Consider the following 21,205-nt stretch of genomic DNA (forward strand, 5'->3'; position numbering starts at 1 on the left):
CCCCGCGGGGGGCTGGGACCCACGCCTGACTCAGCGTTTCCCAACCCTCCTGCCTTTGTCTGCTCCGGGACCACCTGAGCCGCTGCACCGGCTGGGGCAGGCCCCCCTGTCTGTCTCTATCTCCGCCCTGAGCTTCACGTGTGTGGGCAACCTACCCCTGTCCTGGCCTAATTTGCATATTGTCTCTTTATATATATTATAAATACTCAAATGTAACTGGTGCTCCAAATCATTTCCAGTGCACTTAACTCACGCCTAGGGTGTAAGTTAGGAAAAGCTGGTTCAGTGTGTGTTAACTTTGGAACAACAATCAAAATAAAGTATTACCTAAAATTGTATGTTTTATCTTTTGTTAATTTGACTTTTTTTTAAAAAAAAACTTAAACTTTGTTATAACAGATTGGAGAAATATGGAATGAAATTTATGAAGAAATAAAGTTAGAAAAGTTAAAACCAGTCACTACAGATAGACATGTTTTGCAAGCTATTTTAACAGCTTCAGAAAATGTTGGACAGATGGTTGCTTCCCTGCAATCTGAGATGTGTGATATCCAAGCACGCCAGGATGTGCAAGATGAACAAAAAGTATATGCAAAGGTAAGCCACAGATACCATTGAGGCACACCATAATTCATTGTATAAACTAGTTGAAGTCCTCCAAGGATATATTTGCCTTACTTCAGAATGTTTCAGTACTTAGTTATTTGTAATTTTCTCTCCTTGTTACTTTCACTCTGTACAGTTTTTAAAAGACACCATGGAGCCGGGACCGGTTTGGCTCAATGGATAGAGCGTCGGCTTGGGGACTGAAAGGTCCTGGGTTCGATTCCGGTCAAGGGCATGTACCTTGGTTGCGGGCATATCCCCAGTAGGGCGTGTGCAAGAGGCAACTGATCGATGACTCTCTCTCATCGATGTTTCTAACTCTCTATCTCTCTCCCTTCCTCTCGGTACAAAACCAATAAAATAAAAAAATAAAAAATAAAAAATGTTTTAAAAGACACCATGGAGTTAAAAGCTTAAGATATTCAATTCCTATACTCAATGCTATTTTAGGCATTATAATTTGATTTCTACAGACTTGCCTTTCAAAAGGTAAAGACACTCTCTTTTTTGAAATGTCAAACAGAATTCCAAGAATTGTTGGCTATTTGAGTGTATACATTTAGCAAATTCTGACAACAGTGTATCTTTGTGACTACAAAAATAGCCTCACTGAGAACATTGGCCCTCACTCGGTGATAAGCCCTTGCTGGTGTGCCAGCCACAGGCATAATCTCCCTTCAGTGCCTGAGCACTATGAGCGTTCTGTGAGTCCAGATATAGGCGGGAGTCTGACTTCACCTGATCAGAAAAATATTAGCCATTCTCCTAAAGCTTTACACAGGTGGGAAACGGACACATCAAAAGCTTCTGAGCAAAGAGGGTAAGTGGCTGTTTAACTTGTCCACAGAACGCAAAGATGATATAGATGCCCACTTACACCTGGCCATCCTGTGTGACTTTTCCAAAGCCCTCTAAGGTGATTTCCAGAGTGTTTTCTATTGCCTGCTCCTTTCACATAAACTACTCAAGTTTATAGCTTCAGCCTAGTGGAACTCTGCGTCCACCGATGAATTCTGCTGTTTGAGATACCTCCTTGCTTGGAAATTTTGTTTGTTAATAATTTTTATTTATGCTGCCACGTTACCCTGTTTATTTGCTCATAAGTGGGGTCACCCTATTGAAAGATCTGCTGCCTCATTAGTTCTGTGGAGTGACAGAATGTCTGCTCTGTAGACTAGTTATGGTTGATACATTGGTTATTGTTGATTTGTTCTCATGGCTCTGACCCCACTTATATTTTTTTTTAGCAGTTATTTAGTTAAATACCCTTAGGTTCATGATTGAAACAGTTTATTTTACACCAAGCAGGGGCACATGTCCTCTGACTGTGTAGTTAGTGGGTGGCGTGCTGTGGACAGTTTTCCCAGTTTGTGAGCAGTCACCTTCCTGGGCTCCATCACCATAACAACCCAGCACGCTCACGTTATTGCTTGTCTTGCTGCAGGTGGAGATTAGAGCTAATATTTACAATTCATAATCTTTGATGAACTATTATCAGTGGCAGCAAGAACCTTTCTCTTGTGAATTTGTTGTTGGGTCATTCATACATTTTGTTCTCGATTATTATCCATCCTCACAAATGATAATCATGTAAAACAATCAGTCTTGCTATGAATTGATGGTGGTGGTTATTCTTGGTGTGTGTGTGTGTGTGTGTGTGTGTGTGTTTTGTTTTTTTGTTTTTTTGTTTTTTAAGAGTAGTTTATTGATTTTTAGAGAGAGTGGAAGGGAGAAGAGAGAAACATCTATCTGAAAGCATACCATCGATCAAATGCCTCCTGTCTAATCCCTTCTGGGTCCAGCCTGCAACCAGAGCACGTGCCCTGACCGGGAACTTAAACAGCAACTTCGCAGGATGATGCCCAACCAACTGAGCCACACTGGCCAGGATATTTTGTATGTTTATAACAACAGTCTTATATTACATTTTGGAGAAAGCAGTTCAAACCCTATGCACAATGAAAGAAGCATTTTTTTTTTCATTTTAAGACTTTTAAGTTGTTAACTTTATGATTACTCTAATCCTTTTGCTAGTTAAACTTTAAAGTTTACCTTGGCAAAAACTAGGTGTTCCTTCAATCCCCTTGGTATTCTTCCATAGAAACTGGAACTCTTAACTATCTTTCTCATTTCAGATACAAGCCACACACAAGCAAAGAGAAATGGCTAATAAATCATGGGTAAACTTCTTGGCTAGAACGTCAAATGCTAAAACTTTAAAGGTAGGATTTTTTAAATATTATGATATCCACAACAAATAGCTAACTCTGACACCGTTTCCAGGAGTAAATATTCATTCACCTTTTTCTGTTGGTCTTCTTGTAGAATATTAACACTAGTAGATCCTCATATGCAATTTAGGATGATCACCGAAACTGAATTTTCACAATTACAGATATGCCACTCCGCATTTCATTTGACTTAGCAGTGGGAGGCCAGGGTGGTGTTTCTGGCTTACATAAAAGCTTCTGCTTTCCCTTCTGAGCCTTCTTATCCTGTTCTGTAAGAAGCAGAGTGGAGGACAGAAAAAATCATTGTCCATATTATTCTCTCCCCCAAGGATGTTTCCCCTCTCTGACCACCAAAAGAAACATAATATTAAAGGTTAAATGAGAATTTCAGATAAACACCCATTTGGAAGCTGCTTCAACTATAAGCTAAAGTTAAAACATTTATAATGCGAATTATTCACTTGAAATATACGAGAAGCATCATGGATTTCTAAAATCTTATTAATTTTATCCATATTTTATATTAACACTTTGAAAAGACTGTTATGTAATGCTGTAAATCTTCCTCTAGATACGCAATTGTTACATGTTATGTTAATCCACGAAAATAGTGGAACCATATTAAGGTAGCAAGAGCAAAGCTAAGAACACACTTATTCAGTGTACCATGTCTCCCCCTTTTCACTGAAAGTTCTTCCCAACTTTACTTATAAAATATGCCGGTAATTGCCGAAACCGGTTTGGCTCAGTGGATAGAGCATCGGTCTGCGGACTGAAAGGTCCCAGGTTCGATTCCGGTCAAGGGCATGTATGTTGATTGTGGGCACATCCCCAGTAGGGGGTGTGCAAGAGGCAGCTGGTCAGTGTTTCTCTTTCATCGACGTTTCTAGCTCTCTATCTCTCTCCCTTCCTCTGTAAAAAATAAATAAATTTTTTTAAAAAAATGCCGGTAATGAAAATCAGCCTCTTCCAAACAGACCATTGGTTACCTCGAATTTCACCTGTTCTAGTGCCTCAAATATTGAGCTTGAATGTAACCACAACAAATTATATAACTGATATTATTCTAAATGCTTGAAACATTTAAGTACTAAATTAGTATTTAATTAATGCAAAAATACTTTGAAAACACACATCACCTGATATAAATTCAGAAATTTATTTAATTATGCATTAAAAATTGAGCCTGATTTCTCTAGGACCTGCTTTACTGCTTGGTATATGACCAGTATTTCTGGAAATCTCAGTGATGTTTTTAGGTTACCAGTGTATTCTGCAATGTTCAAATGATACAACTTGCTAATGATTAGCTAATCTTCGTAGCCAAAATGATTAGCAGATTCCAGTGCTAACTAATAAAACGGAAGCAACCAGACATAATTAAATATAATTTGTATCCTTCATTATAAATATCATAGTTAATGCTTTAATAGCAAGGTTATTTTCTTTCTACTTTAAAATTTTTCAGAAAGCAAAAAAACTTCAGGAAAAAGCTATCGAATCCACTAGATACGGTGAACGACCAGCAAATGCAATATTTCACCAGACAGATATTAAAGGCCTTAACACAACAGTAAGATTTTTTTTCTCTGTTACTTTTTAGATATCTAATTTAGTCCTCAGAGTGTTATTTCCATGGGATTTGTCTCATATTTTTTTCTTTTTTTCTGTTCAACTTTCATATCGTGGAGGCATGTTTGTCTTTAAGGTACCTCCACCCTCACCCAGGGCTGGTTTAGACTAGACCCAGCCCTCCAGGATCCCCACAGAACTGCTGCAAACACTGGTCAGGTGATAGCTCTCCATCCCTTCATCAGAAAACTTGCAGTGCCTCCTTTGCCTGGCAGATAGATTCATGCCATAACCCAGTGTTCCTGGTGTCCTCTTATAAACATAATCTGGCCCTGATGGCAAAGCTAATGAGCTGTAGAAGTAGGATTCATGCCCATTTGCCTGGCTCTGAATCCCTTATCTCTCCAGGAGATCATGCTGCCTCCCAGTTACTTATATGTATGTTTTGTGTTGTTTCCAAAATAAGCTAACGGATGAATGAGTTTTTCTCCTACTGAAAAATGTTCTAAATGGACTCTTAGCTATTTACCTTTTGCTTTGTAGGTGCTCTCTGGACGGGTAGTAGCAGTGGAGAGCACTCCTGCGCGGTTGGTGGGAGGACCTCTGGCTGATACTGATATTGCTCTTAAAAAACTTCCTGTTCGAGGAGGAGCCTTACAGAGGGTGAAAGCAGTAAAACCTGCGGATGATCCAAAGAATGTTCCTACATAAAAATGCTCTATAGAGTTTTTGAGATAAATTCTGCATGTAATTTTTAGTTAAATGTGTCTTTATATACAAATATAAAAAAAACAAATATTTTAGAAGAAATATTTTAGTAAAATACTATAAAAAAAAAAGCAAGCACATAGATTTTATTTTTATTGGAAAATATCAACACAAAGCATCGGAAGGGTGGTTAACAACTTTTTTGGAAAGGTTACTAATTCTTTCAACTGAATTTGTGAAACATTATATCAGTCAAGACTCTTTTGGTTGTATATGAACTATTCCAACTGATTTAAGCCCCCCCAAAAAAGGGGGGGGGGGAACTTGGATAGACTCTGTAGCTCTCAAAATTAGGACTAAGTAATTAAGACTACTGTCATTATTGGATCTAAGTACCGAAACTCTGGGGGTAGGATCTTCTTCTCCAGCAGCTCCTGGATTATGTTCTCCCAGGTTCATGTCCAGTATAGAAAAGTACATGCCTGTCTCTCAACAGTCCTGCAGCTGCCTCTGCATCATGGGGCCCCTGACTGACTGCCCACCCATTCCTGAGCCATTCACCATCTGAGTCTGCCTACTCCCAGAGCCAGAAGTCTGCCAACCCCACCCAAAGCATATGGATGTAGTGGAGTAGGAACTCAGAATATTACTATCATGAGTATATACAAACACCAGGCACAAAAACGTTAGCAACAAATATGTTGGTCCAAGTAAAATAAGTTATCTCTGTTATAAAAAGCAAATGTTAGTCATGAGGTAAACAATAAAAATAAAGAAACAGATGGTTTTCTTTTCATATATAAATATGCAAAACAAACTTATGCTACTTCTTTAGTGGGGAAGGGGGAAATGGAGGGGGAAAGTGTTTTCTTTCCTTTGTGGTGAAGGTATCTTGCCAAAGAATAGGAGGTAGATGTCTTAATGCTGAATGCAGTGTGTGTGTCTGTGTGCCATTATGAGGTTTCCATAGTCTATCTCCATTCCCATCAAACCCCATTCCACCCAGGAAACCACTAAGTTGAGTTTATGACCAAGGCTGGGAGATAAAATAACCCGTTTTCTTAGACAGGAAGACATACTGGAATTTGTCTAGATTCTAGACTCAGCAGTATATGTGTCAATGTATAACAACCAGCTCTTCATGGGGCCAGGGGCCCTCACGTGTAATGTTTGCCAATTTGCACTCCACTATGACCAATTCCAAGCTACCAGCACGATGCTACTAAATGCAGAGTTGGGAAGACATGCTTAGATTCTACGTTCATTGTCAGATAAAAAATAATCACCCATTAGGTTCCACCCCACTAGGCCCATAACAGTGATAGGCTTCTTCTAAAATGATGAGGCATAAATGCTATTACGTGAATAAAGCATGTGTAAAACTAGAATCAGTATCTCTTGGTTGAATATCATTTTTGTCTGTAATATGACTTGATAGCCAGATTGATTAGGACTGACTAAACTCCAAATACTCAGGGACATCTGCCATGTACACTGAGTGGCCAGATTATTATGTCTCTGAACAGACATAATAATCTGGCCACTCTGTATGTGTATGTGTGTATTGGAGGCCCAGTGCATGAATTCATACATAGGTGGGGTCCAGCCAGCCTGGCCAGGGGAAGGGGACATGGGGGGTTGGCCGGCCTGCCTGCTGGTCGAACTCCTGGTCGAGGGGACAATTTGCATATTAGCCTTTTATTATATGGGATATACACTGAGTGGCCACATTATTATGCGCTCAGAGATAGTAATAATCTGGCCACTCAGTGTATATCTTACCTATCAAGAAGAGGAGAGGTAAAATAGGGTAGGTGATTACCTAGTATCCATTTAGAATAAATGTAGGTGGGTTGGGGGGTAGGAATGTTGCTTAATCCTGACACTTGGACTTAATCCTGACACAGACTACACCCAAGTTTACCTATTACAATTCCAGCCACCCCCAGCGAGTGAGTGAATCAGTCTGTCTGTCTCATCGTCACTGACTCTGTAAATCTCTGTCTCTCTCCACATCCTGTGCTCCCACACCACTCCCAAGTCCTAGGGATGTACTGCCTCGCCTAGGCAGCCTAACTAAAAGGTGGGCAGTGTATTTCCTTCCATGAGTCAGTTGAGACAAGGATTCAAGTGCTCAAACTGAAACCTTAGCAAACTAAGTGTGGGGAAGAGGGGAGTCAAAAGAATAAAAAGGATGGAGTTAGTGAGCACCAAATGAAAGTGGCTTCAACATCCTTCAGTAATGAGATTTTTACCATACGAGGGAGCTCATTCCATGGTTAAACTCTGTTAGCCAGTGACTGCCTATATTGGGTGAAAACCAGTGAATAATTAGGCAAACAACTTCTGTTCATCTGATACATTTTATATCACAGGACAAAACTGCTAAGTCTTTTCAGGTAAATTACCCAGTTTCTTTAATCATTCTTATTTAATCCTTCCAGACTTTATGTATCTGGCCAGCCCCTTCCGAAGTGCTACAATTTGTTATTCCTCTGTATTCTGACTGGGCTTCTAGTAAGTAAGTAAGTAAGTAAGTAAGTAAGTAAAATTATGTTGTCTTGCTGGATAGCATTGAGTTTTTGGCTTCAAGCATTTGCCCATGGGTTGTAAAAGAAAATTGTTTTTCTAAGAAAAACCATGACCTTGTGCCTCTACCTTCAGAATGTGAATTAGGCATCTTCTTGGATATCTGTCTGCTCATTTTTTTAAAAAAATATATTTTATTGATCTTTTTACAGAGAGGAAGGGAGAGAGGTAGAGAGCTAGAAACGTCAATGAGAGAGTAACATCGACCAGCTGCCTCTTACACACCCCCTACCAGGGATGTGCCCGCACCCAATGTACATGCCCTTGACCGGAATCAAACCCGGGACCTTTCAGTCCGCAGACCGACGCTCTACCACTGAGCCAAACCGGTTTCGGCTGTCTGCTCACTTTTATAAGAGAATGTAAGCCCTCCCTTCCAACCTGTTGATTTTCTTAGCTTAAGGATCCACCTTTCATTGGCAAGAAAAAATATTTTTAATCTAGGAATTTATTAGACTTATGACTTCATATTCTTTGCAACCAGTTATTATATAAAACTCAGTCGTATGAAATAATATTTGTAAAAGATACCTGAAAGCTATACAGTCCATTCATTCTTTAATATTAGTGGTTCTTAACCTGGGGTTTATGGGCATACACACACATGTACACTGAAATTACACACAAAATGATGAGAGTGTGTATATACAACATCTAGTAAAGGTCCTATGGCTTTATTGGATTTTCAGAGTGGTCCGTGACTCAAAGAATGTCAGTTCCCCACACTTCAAAGTTTATCCTTTGATCAAGTCAAACCACCAGAGAGCTGCATACTTGTTCAGTATTACTTTTGCTGCTTTTAATGTTGCTTATATTTATTGCACGTGGGTGTGCTGGCATCAGCCTGCATTAAGGGGAATCTGTCATTGTCCCAATATGTGAAAGCAGTGCCGAACACTGGCAGGCAGCCATTATGAAACCCTACGGGACAGATTTCTATTGGCTCACTCTCCAATAGAAAAGCTGGGCTTCTCCCAAACATATTGCTTGGCTTTTCTTAGCAGCATTGTGAGTCTTGAAACAGCTCTTGATCCCTCTTCTCTTAGAAAAGTAGAAAACTCAGGCCTTACTTAAAAGTAAAAAACATTTACAGCTACCTTTTATCAAAGGTATAGGTCTTTATGACATGCATTTTAAAGTGTTGATCTAAACTAAAACTTCATATTATTAGTTTCCTGTCTTCATTACCCATCATCCCAATTTCCTCATCTACTTCATGTTGCCCTACTATTTGGTATATTTCTTTAAAGCTTCAGGTCATTTTTGGAACAAGATGTGAGATATAAATAGAAAATATAAAAAATGACTGAGCTAACACCTAAAGACAAAAATCCCATCAAACTGCACTTTACTAAAATAAAGTTTCTTACTGCCTTTCTGTTTGTTATTCCTTTGTATTTTATTTTTTCAATCTTTATTGTTTTGTTATTCTTTTTTAAAAATGAAGATAACAAAAATTAGAAAACACAACATATTTTAATACATAAGATGGCTCAGTGATAAAATGCACATATCAAAGCCACACAGTACACTACATCAAAATTAAATATTTTTAGGACAATACTGGCATTAGTCTGGCACAATTTTAAAATCAAAGTTATGTATAAGATACCTTATAAAATTGATTACAATTTTACTCCTTTGAATGCTGCATAAAAAAATGTTACATTTGCATTTTAAGTGGAAATTTTAAAAGACGCTTTATAAAGATGCCTTGTAAGTAAGAAACAAAAAATCACCTGAAAAGATGGAAATTATCATCAATGGCCATTTAGCAATTACACACATCAACAAAATTACAACCATTAATATTAAATAATTAGAAATAACAATTTTGATAAATACTGCAGGAAATACTTGACCTCATTAATACTGACAGAATTAAATTTTCAGGTTGGTGTCATCTTGTTGGAGATATTTTCCATGTTCTCTCTAAGTGTAAAATTTACATTTGGTAAAATCCAATCCTACAAGGTTACAGAGGATAAATTGTGAATATTTATTCTAATATGACTCTTAAGATTCCATCCTTTTAAATAACTCTATTAAAAAATTGATTTACAGTGTCCAATGTCTAACAATTTCTTCAACAAATGAAATACGAATAATTACTGTGTTGAATGGCTTCCTTATGAACTATATATGTGGGGAAATCCTATTTAATAAGAGAGGAATATGCTAATTATCCATTAAGCCCTAAGGTTTAACTACCAGATCACAGATCTACAGGAGGGTGGGCAGCAAACTACAAGTGGGAGGAGGAGAGCTACATGAGGGGGCAGGGCAGCAAGCTATGAGCAGAGGAGCCTGGGGAGCTACCTGGAGGGTGGCAGTGACCTACTGGCGCGCAGATTCGTGCACAGGGCTACTAGTAAGATAATTCTCATGATCTATCAAAGTGTATTATATTCTAAGGTCATACAAAATCAAGTATCTATATATCAGCGCTCCTGAGGTTTCTACATAATATAAAATCAGTAAAAAATGGGAATCGAAGCTGATTGTATGAGGAATATGTCATGTTTGTTGGATAAACTTGAAAAATCAAAATGATTAAGTATTGAATTTTTACAAAAACTAAACTGTTTTTCTCTTAAATACACGTTTAAAATTACCTCCTGTGATCTTCTGTGGAAAATTATACTAGGAGGCATCACCTATCTTCTGCCCATTCCATGAGATCTTGAAAGCAAGCAGTCCACGTACATGTCCCAGAAATCCTGAGCTATGCTTAAGAAGACATTGTAATATCTAGGCCGCTGGAATTTTTGCAAGAACAACATGAAGTTCCAGAAAGCATCCACACTGTACTCTATCTTGAGTTCCCAGAAATCTATCAAAGTCAAAGAGCAAGCATCCCAGCACTGGAGGTCAATGTCTCCCGTGATCCCTGGGCTGGTGCGGGCAAGCACTCCCTTTTGAAATTCAAAATCGGCATTAATCAGATTGATCAGCACCATGCACCCCAGTGGCAGGCAGAACCATCTTCTTGTGGCAAAGTCCATATTCTGTACAGAAAAGAGAAGAGAGAGAGAAGATATATTGCTAACTTTAAAAAGAAAATCATCCAATTAATGATCTCTAAATCTTAAAGAAATAAATAAATAAAAATTCTAATACCGTGTTTCCCTGAAAATAAGATATCCCCTGAAAATAAGACCTAGCGCAACTTGGGGAGAAAAAAATTAATATAAGACACTGTCTTATTTTCGGGGAAACATATTCATTTTTAATCCAGCTTAACTGGCCTACTATGTACTTGTTGGTTTTCTTCTAAGTTGCCTGACTCACAGACCATCCTTGGAAAGGATATTGCAATTACAACTTGTTTACCAACATTGTAATAAACGTCTTCAGGAGCCACTGAAATCCAGCACACGTTTATGAGGATGCCATAGATACACTTTATTCTTAGCGCTGGAAGAAACCTTAAAAAGCATGTGCTCTCCCCTTCTCCCTTCACAGATTGGAAACATTCTCAGGGATACGGCTCTGTCAGGGCTCAGATCTCCTGTCTCCCTAGTCTCCCTAGCCGAGACTCCGACCACACACATTTCAACTAAGTGGATCTAAATGTAGCCTGTTATATGTGTAACCATGAGGGGAAAGCTTACCCAAACGGTGTAGAACACTCAAGCCCTGTTTTAAGTTTCAAAGTTACTGATAACTGAAATGCTCTTTCCTTTTTACTCATTGAAAAGTATTTGTTATACACGGTGGGCCCCTGGCTTCTCCTGGTTGTTCAGGAACTGGATGGCGATTAACATACATCCATGCAGCACGAAGACCATCAAGGCCATACAAGCTAATAAGACTGACAGGGAGCAGGGCCAACGATGCTCAGCAAAATCTTGGCATTTTCTAATGGCTCTTTGCACAAGTTTCCCTGCCAGCTGACAGCTCAGTAAACCAACCTAAAACACCTCGGTGGAAGTCAAGGACTGGAACTGGCTTTGAAGTGCCACAGAGCTACCATCTCAGAGAGGCTGGCATTGGAAACGCCCCCTGGCACACGCTTGACAGCCAGGGAGGAGGAGCGCAGCTGTGCAGACAGATCTGGAAGGCAGGACTCCCCTTCTTCCCCTGTATACCGCCGCCTGCCACCTTCCCGCCCCCCCCCCCCAAAAAAAAAAAAAAAGTTAGGATGAAGAGACAAAGCAAATGAAACGAATTCAGGTTCTCAAGGTCTTTTCACGACGTCGGAATTTGTACAGATTAGCGACAGTGGCCACTGGATGAAGATCTAAAAGGGAGGGGCTGGGTCTTAGGAGAGAACCTTTCCCCTCCACTTTCAGGCATCACTCCCTGACCGCGCCCTCCTCCCGGGCCGGGTCCCCTGGACGCAGCTGGGCTCCCCGCGGGGAGGGGGTACCTCTCCTCCGCGCCCCAGCGCGGTCCTGGCGCGGGGTCCTGCGTGCGCTGCACTCCGCTGGGGAACGCGTGCTGCTCCTGCCTCCGAGGGACAGCAGCTCTCAACTCTCCCGGGAGGAACCCCAGCCCCGCAAGTCCTCACACACATCCACCTCCCTACTCACACCCCCCGTCCAGCTGGACGCACGCACCCCTGGTGAAGGCGAAAGGCGGGAAGCCGGTCTGCTAGCGCTCTCCCAGCTCCCCGAGCTCTCCAGCCGGATTGTCTGCCGCACCGCGCTCCGGGATGGGAGGCTCTGGGTCTCCAAAAGCGGTGGCTGGTGCTGCTGCCGCTGCTGCCGCTGCCCTGGGACTCCGGACTCGGCCCCCAGCCAGGAATGAGCTCCTTTTCTAGGGACAGAGTGAGGGGGCGTCCCGGAGGCCCCGCCCGCACCTTGCCCCCCTTCCCAGCCCCCTGATCCCGTTCCGCCTCTCCTCTCTCCGAGTTTCCGCTAATCACAGCGGCTTGGGTCTTCCTCCTTCTCCGATATTACTTTATTTTTCCTTTCCCTCCTTGAAAAAAACCCCATGGCAGTAGTCTGCATACCCAAGCTGCCTCCTCCCTCTACCCCGAAGAATCTGCCCCCTGTTTCTGCCAGAGAAAACGTTCCCACAAGTTGTTGAGTTGTATGAGTTCTTTATGTATTTTACTTTACTATTTTGGGTATTAGCTCCTTATCAAAGCTAGCACTTAGAAACATCTTCTTCCATTTAGTTGGCTGTGGTTTTTCACGCATGGTTTATTTAAGGTGGTTTTAATAAAATAAAATAAAAATACTTGGCTTGGGAAACATTTGCTTAGGGTAGGTTTTGTTTTGGATATAATAATACATTAGATGGATTAATTAACTTGACCAATCGTTAAATCTAAACTTCTATATGAGTTTATCATAGCTATTTTTAAAGGTATGGTGTGTATTTGAGTCCCACTCCTGCACCTTCTTTTTGCCACAATAAGATACCTTCTCACTCACACCAGTTAAAATGGCTATTATGAATAAGACAAGAAATAAGTGTTGGAGAGGATGTGGAGTAAAGGGAACCATCATACACTGCTGGTGGGGATGTAAATTGGTATAGCCACTATGGAAAACAGTATGGAGGTTCCTCAAAATATTAACAATAGGCTTGGCCGATGTGGCTCAGTGACAGAGCGTGGACCCATGGACCAGGAGGTCACGGTTGGATTTCCAGTCAGGACACATGCCAGGGTTGCAGCTCCATCCCCAGTGGGAATTATGCAGGAGGCAGCTGATGATTTCCTTTCATCACTGATGTTTTTATCTCTCTCTCCCTCCTTCTCCCTTCTTCTCTCTGAAATCAATAAAAACACATTTTAAACAATACATATAGTTACCACCTGACCCGGCCATCCCTCTTCTGGGCAATTACCCCTAAAAAAATTGAAAGTCAGCGAAAAGGGACTTTGAAGACAGGTTCAGGGGGTGAACCTGGGATGAGCTGCTGCTGCCCATTGCTCCCCTGGGTGCAAGCCTCCCGGGGTTCCTTAGAGGGAAGAAAGGAGAAGGGCTGGCCTGTGCGTGCTCCCCTGAGACCTTCATCTCGAGCATATTTATGTCTCTCTTGCAGGTGGAAATCTTAGGGAAGGTGGCGGGGCGGAGGATGTTTCTCTCTTTTCCACGTCCATCTCCATCACGGAAAAGGAAACAGTCAAGTTCCTGAGTGGAGGAGCTGGGGATTAAGAAACTAAAGAAAGAAAGAGACCAAGAGGCAGAAATAGATTCATCAAGCTGGGATCCAGGTGGGCGCCATTCTCTCTGATGGAGAGGCAGCAAGCACCCAAGCCACGCAGCAGGTTTATTTTATAGGGTCAAAGGAGTTTATTTGCATTCTTAACTAGGCCCTAGCATTACTGGATTTACATATCTAAACCCGCCTCTGCTGACACCTGGACAAAGTCAGAAACTGAATAACATCCCTGCCCTCGGGAGGGAGGGGGGAGAGGGGGGAGGCGCGGGTGTAACTGGGACACGAACTCTGCCAGTGCCTCGGGCTCAGCTGACATTTTAAAGGATGTCCATGGGAGGTCTCAGGGGAGGGTCTCAATAGAATATTCATCAGATTTCCAGGGGTGCTCTTTCAGGGTCCTGGCATCCACAGATTGATCGGGTCCAGGGCAGGGGGTCATGAGTCAATGCAGCTGGTCCTGAGATCAGCCATGGAGTCACTGGTCTGGTTTTGCTGCTTTTCTGAGCCTGGAGCTGAAATGTAAATGAGGTCTATATGTTATCTTTAGGGAGGAAAAGGTCAGGGGGGTCTAAACCACATGAGTAGCCATATGAAAAGTCATGGGGTCCATGCCTCATGACCAGCAATTTGTACCTCTATATTCATTGCAGCACTTTTCACAATAGCCAAGACGTGGAAACAACCTAAGTGTCCCTCGATGGATGTGGTACATATATACAATAGAAACTACTCAGCCTTAAAAAATGGTGAAATATTGCTATTTGCAACAATATGGATGGATCTTGAGGATTTCATGCTAAGTTAAATAAGTCTGATGAAAAGTGATAGCCATATGATTTTACTAATATGTGGAATATATAAATCAGAAAGCATGAAACAAACTCATAGATAAGACAAGTATGCTGATTATCAGAGAGGAAGTGACTAGACTTTGGATGGTGAGCACACTTCAATATACAGACGATGTATTATGGACTTGTATACCTAAAACTTATATAATGGTACTAAGCAATGTTACCCCAATAAAGATAATTTTAAAAGAAAATGTGACTGATACATGCAATGGAATGCTTTAAAAAAAAACAACAAAAAAAAATCTTCATCAGAAGCAATATAGTCATCCCTATCCTGTCATGATCATCCTGTTCCCAGTAAGTTCCCATTGTCCCTAGACTTCATCTCTGAGTTATATCAGAGGGCATTTTTCCTTTCTCCCCATCACTTTTGACCTGACCCATTTCTGAGTCCCTTCCACTTAATTCAGCCTTACTTCTGCATTAGATGTTCATTTTCACTACATTACTGCACACTTATCTGTATTTGTCGTCTACTACGTATGTTGTCTTTTTTTCCACAAGAACCTGTGATCTTCCCTATGAATTTATAAAAATACTATCTCTAGTTCGTGGTGGTTGTTTTTTTTTTAATGACTCACATACAATACAATGGGCACTCAATATTTTTAGCTGATTTGTACTTCATATTCATGATAATTCTCTTCACTTAAGCAGTTTTAGACACTCCCAAGATTTCCTGGGTTAGTCAGGCCGTGGGCTATTCATTTGTCCCCATGCTTCCCTCCTTCCAGTCACTTAGTTGCAGTTCTTTCCTACCTGCATGTATCCCACTTCTCCATTATGCAGCATGCTTCTGCAGGAAATGCTGCCATCACCACACCCCACGGAATTCACAAGAGTACCGCACACCGAGCAGGGACATGCTGACTGACTAATAATGCTGACTATCTACAAAAGAAAAAAATGTTCAGTTCATTGACTTTCTGACTCATTATAATGAAAGACCTTAATTTAAAACATCTACAATTGCAATTGCCTCTAGCAAACCTTAATAAGGATGTATTTATCAAAGTGGGATTCAATGACCTTGGGGGGAAAAGAGCAGGAAACTAAGAGGAAACAAATAAGTACCCCGCAGAGAAAACAGGCAGTCCTTGGCTGCTGATTAATTGAAGGGAAAGAAGGCATTATTTTATTTTTTATTTTTTCAGGAACACAGGAGACAATGCTAAGCATTTTACCCTCTCCACACAGTTCCCACCCCCCAGGCCTTCCTTCCCCACAGTCTTGTCAGTGTCCATAAGTTATGCATATTTGTTCTTCAATTAATCACTTTCCAGGTCCCCTCCAACAACCTTATTCTGTTCCACACTTCCATGCCTCTGGACCTGTTTGTTCATCAGTTTCTTTTTGTTCATTAGATTCCACATATGAGTGAGATCATGTGATATTTGTCTTTTTCTGTTATTTCGCTTAGCATAATAATCTCCAGGTCCACCCATGTTGTCTCAAAAGGTAAGCACTCCTTGTGTTTTATAGCTGCCTAGTATTCCATTGTGTAAATGTACCTTGGCTTTTTTTTATTTTTTTAATCTACTTATCTACCAGTGAGCTCGTGGGCTGTTTCAAGATATTAGTTATTTTAAATAATGCCGCTTTAAACATAGTGGCGAATATATTCTTTCTGATTGGTGTTTTGAGATTCTTAGGATATATTCCCAGAAGTGGGGTTGCTAGGTCAAATGGCAGTTCCATTTAAATTTTAAAAAATAATAATTTAAAAAATTTTCAATTTTTTTGTTTTGTTAATCCAGTATATATTTTTCCATTGGTTTTTAGAGAGGGGGGAAAGAGGGGGGGGGGGGGGAGAGAGAGAGAGAAACATTGATGTGAGAGAGACACTTCAGGAGGGGATTAAATCTACAACCCAGGTACCTGTTGACCTGGAATTGAACCCAGTGACCCTTTGGCGCACAGGCCGACTCTCTAATCACTAGGCCACAGTGGCCAGGGCCCATTTTAAATGTTTTGAGGAAATTCCATGCTATTTATCACAGTGACTGCACCAATCTGCTTTGTATTAGGGTGCCCTTTTCTCCATATCGTAGTCAGCATTTGCTGATTTATAGATAATAGCCCTTCTGGCAGGTGTGAGGTAATACCTCATTATTGTTTTAATTTGCATCTCTCTGATGATCAGTGATGTTGAGCATTTTTTCATATCCATTGGACATCTGTACGAGCTCTTTGGAGAAGTGTCTATTCAGGTCCTTTGCCCATTTCTAAATTGGATTGTCTGTCTTCCTGGTGTTGAGTTGTATGAGTTTTTTTTTTTTATATTTTGGAAATTAACCCCTTATCAGATGTACCATTGGCAAATGTGTTCTCCCATACGTGGGTTTCCTTTTCATTTTGTTGGTGGTTTCTTTTGCTATGCCGAAGCTTTTTAGTTTGATGTAGTCCCATCTGTTTATGTTTTCCTTTGTTTCTCTTTCCCTAGAAGATGTATCAGTGAAGATACTGCTACATAAGATATCTGAAATTTTACTGCCTGTTTTATTCTGAGATTTTATAACTTACATTTAAATCATTTATTCATTTTGAGTTTATTCTTGTGTATGGTGTAAGTTGGTGGTATTTCATTTTTTTGCATGCACTTTTCCAATTTGCCCAACTCCATTTATTGAAGAAACTATCTTTACTCCATTGTATGCTCTTCCCTTTGTGAAATGTTAATTGACCATAAAGGTGTGGGTCAATATCTGAGGTCTCGGTTCTGTTCCATTGGTCTATATGCCTGTTCTTATTCCAGCACCAGGCTGTTTTTCTTACAATGGCTTTGTAGTATAGTTTCAACAGTATTGTGATCCCTCAAACTTTGTTCTTCTTTCTCAAGATTGCTGAGGCTATTCAGGGTCTTTTTTGGTTCTATACAAATTTTTGGAATATTTGTTCTAGATCTGTGAAATATGCCACTGATATTTTAATAGGGATTGCATTGAATCTGCTTTGGGTAGTATGGAACTTCTAATTATGTCGATTCTTCCAGTCCACTGAGCACTGTATATGCTTCTACTTGTTTGTATCTTCCTCTATTTCCTTTCTCAATGTCCTAGAGTTTCCCAAGTATGGGTCGTTTAACTGCTTGGTTAAGTTTATTCCAGGTATCTTATTTTATTTTTGTTATTGCAGTGGTATTCGGGATTTTTTTTTAAAAGTTTCTCTTTCTGAGTTCATTATTGGTGTATAAAAGTGCCATAAATTTCTGGATGTTAATTGTGTATTGGACTACTTTGCCAAATTTAATTATTAAATCTAGCAGTGTTTTGGTGGAGTTTTTATGGTTTTCTATGTACAATATCCATGTCATCTGTGAATAATGAGAGTTTTACTTCCTCCTTTACAATTTGGGTGTCTTTAACTTTTTTTCTCCTTGTCTGATCTCTGTAGCTAAGACTTCCAGTACTATCTATATACATAAAAGCTTAAGTGACCACCATTTTAATTATTTTAATACCTTCTCCAACAGCCCATAACTAAAATTAAGAAGAGAAATGACAAGAGTTTGGGATTATGCAGAAAAAACAAAAGAATAGAAAATAATGTGAGCAAATTACTCAAATTCAATCCCAGTCCCAAATTTCATATTTCCCCAAAAGGGAATATCTCAGAACATTGAATGCCAGGTTATAGCCAACATATCAAGATGAAGTAAATGCTTCATCCTAAAGTAAGATGTCAGACCCAAATTCATATTTTTTACAGAAATGACCATAAAATTATTGGACTGCTGAGGTCCTCCAGCTCCAATGGGCAGGGAGTAGGGGGTTGCCTGATCCCTTCTTCATGCTCATTTAGGTGTGCAGGGGCCTCCAAAAATCCTGCCGAGAGAACAAACCACTGTCTTACCCCTGCAGTGGTGAGGCTTAATGACTGCAGTCTGCCAATGCTTCTTTCTAGAGAAGAATATTCCACTTTATGATGTGGCAGTATTAAAGACAAACTGTACATGAATGTGCTGATATGAACATTCATTTTCTTATTTTGAATTGTTCTTTAAAAATCTAAGAATTCTACTTTACTCTAAATGGCTATTACTTTATGAAGTATCAGTAACAAACAAAGAAAATGGTGTAGGTACATGAGAATCCTGAGCATATTATTGAGTTTCCTGCTGCCTGAACATTATTGTTTTGGACAAGCAGGAAGCATCATTATCAAAGGGCTTCATGACAATTCCACTGCCATTCTTATACCTATAGATGATTAAAAGAAAGTATATTAAAAAAAGAAGACAATCAATGACTCATAGTATAGCAATTTAAGATATTTTTATTCCTCTAGTACAAGTGGTTGATAATGTGTTCTTAAAAACATGATTCAACTAATTCTTAGGATTTCTATAAATATTTCTATGAAAATAACCTTTCAGCCGAAACTGGTTTGGCTCAGTGGTAGAGCATCGGTCTGCGGACTGAAGGGTCCCGGGTTCGATTCTGGTCAAGGGCATGTGCATTGGTTGCGGGCACATCCCTGGTCGGGGGTGTGCAAGAGGCAGCTGGTCGATGTTTCTCTCTCATCGACGTTTCTAACTCTCTATCCCTCTCTCCTCCTCTCTGTAAAAAAATCAATAAAATATATTTTAAAAAAAAGAAAGTAACCTTTCAATGATATCCTTCCTATTAAAAATAGGATGCATTAAGAGCAAAATAAATTTGTGTTCTTTAGGAATACGTTTTATCTACTCACTGAATTCTGATATCAGAAATAGTAAATTTTGCTTCTTCCTTTCATTAGCACCACTATTCTGCTTTATTGTTCTTGCTTAGTAATTCTAAAAATCATGGCAGTTTTCTAGCACATAGCTGTGTGTGTGAGATAAATTAGTTACTCAGTGATTGTTATATGAATGGATGAATGAACAAACCATACTCCTTAGAAGGAAGACAATGAGATAAAGCCACTTCCTTTTTCTTTACTTAGGTATTATTTCAGGACAAAAATTATATGGCCTAAGGCTCTCACTTTGACAATGCTACATTTTAATTTAGGAAGATTAAGAGCTTACCTGGTATATAGCTCTCATTTGTTCAAACCACTTGATTTAATTGTACAATGTAAAACCCAATTCATAATGGTTCTCGGAATAACAATATTTTGAATAGCATGAAACTAAAAGAATATTTGATTGTTACTTTGGGGGATTATAAGGCTAATGAGTGACAATAACTCTATGCCCCACTTCAGGTGATTCATATGCCATAGGAGGTAGTGATCCAGCTACTGTCTATCTTAAAAATAAATAAATAAATAAATAAATAAATAAATAAATAAATATTCAGAGAACATATACTGAGTCCAAGGCCTGAGCCAGATGGACTCTGTTAGGTTATATTAAAAAGAATAAGACATTGATAGCTAAATAGTTAGAGATAGCAATGTATCCAGCTTTTTTTCAACGTTAAGGTGGCAAGAATTTTTGAGAACAGAACTTCTAAGAAAGCAACTTCATAAATGTTCCCAACTAGAACATGGATATGATGGCTAGAACCTCAGCAGTCATTCTGAGACTATAAGGGGTCTTGAATACAGTGATATGACCAAATTTGTTATTTAAGGAGGGGAAACCATCTCTGGAGATCAGTATGGATAAAGGATTACAGTGAAGAAGAGCTTTGGGTTATATTATTTCCTTTGTATACGAAAGCTAGTGAAGCTTGATGACAATTAAGTTATAGAATCAATAAAATAATTAGGTTATAATGAGTCTTATAGAAGCAAAGTCAGCTGTGATATTCTACAATAATATATCACTGATATCAAGAAGCCTCCTCTGTTTCCATATATTTCCTACACTGAAGGATCTCCTACAATATAGCTTGAAATTGTTTTAGGAGATATAAAAAATCAAAAAGTAAAGGCTCCGAAAGAATTAACACACTGACTTAAAAGTCATGCCAGCTAGTAAAATACAGGTATCAAATCCATGCCTAAGATTCCGTTTCAATGGGAACTGTCAGAAGAATGCAGGGAGGTACTTAGTACCTATAGTAAGAAGAAGTAATTACAAAGAAGAGAAGGGGGACGCATAAAACGGAGGTTATGAATACTAAAAAACACACCTATTATTTCAACATTTTGTCTTTTGAGATGGCTCTGGAAGATGAAATGTGGAGGAAGCATTTTGTTAATAACTACTAGTAATCCAATTTAATGATTACTGCTTGCTAACCTATAATGTTCATAACAAAAATTATAGTCCTTGCTAATGTCCTCAAAATAAAGTAGGGGCTGGCTGAGTTTTGATATGAGAGTAAAGAAAGAGGAAACTAAAGATGCCTAAGGAAGACCGGGTTCCCTTGAGGGCCCTGGAAAATGAGTTTTTGGTTTGGAGGAGCAGATCCTGTCACTTCTAGGAAACTAATGAACACCAGAGAGAGGGGTGTGAAATTGATGACAGACTTTACCTTTGCTGTTTCTAACCTAGTTATGGACAAACAGAACCAGAGCATGATTTAGACAAAAAGTGGGGATCTAATTGACAGGGTAAGAAGACACAAAATCAATTTAGATGATCTACAA

General features: G+C 39.6%; 2 protein-coding genes across 2 annotated transcripts in view; one reads left to right on the forward strand and one right to left on the reverse strand.

The window, feature by feature from the left end:
• CFAP69 (cilia and flagella associated protein 69) overlaps positions 1 to 6,486 on the forward strand; it is a 50,532-nt gene extending 44,046 nt beyond the window's left edge. Inside the window, exons 20-23 of the mRNA XM_084897396.1 lie at positions 400 to 597; positions 2,742 to 2,828; positions 4,306 to 4,410; positions 4,953 to 6,486. Coding sequence (XP_084753522.1) covers positions 400 to 597; positions 2,742 to 2,828; positions 4,306 to 4,410; positions 4,953 to 5,120 — 558 coding nt within the window. The 3' untranslated portion in view covers positions 5,121 to 6,486. The remainder of the gene's footprint in view (positions 1 to 399; positions 598 to 2,741; positions 2,829 to 4,305; positions 4,411 to 4,952) is intronic.
• Positions 6,487 to 10,185: 3,699 nt separating this feature from the next.
• Positions 10,186 to 12,406, reverse strand: FAM237B (family with sequence similarity 237 member B). Its single transcript, XM_084896306.1, has 2 exons — positions 12,269 to 12,406; positions 10,186 to 10,714 (listed from the first exon to the last, which is right to left on the reverse strand). The coding sequence occupies exon 2, from the start codon at positions 10,709 to 10,711 to the stop codon at positions 10,364 to 10,366; it is 348 nt and encodes a 115-aa protein (XP_084752432.1). The 5' UTR covers positions 10,712 to 10,714; positions 12,269 to 12,406; the 3' UTR covers positions 10,186 to 10,363.
• Positions 12,407 to 21,205: the final 8,799 nt, after the last annotated feature.

The sequence above is a fragment of the Pipistrellus hanaki genome, assembly GCF_964339955.1.
Source record: "Pipistrellus hanaki genome assembly, chromosome: 10".
Classification (NCBI taxonomy): domain Eukaryota; kingdom Metazoa; phylum Chordata; class Mammalia; order Chiroptera; family Vespertilionidae; genus Pipistrellus; species Pipistrellus hanaki.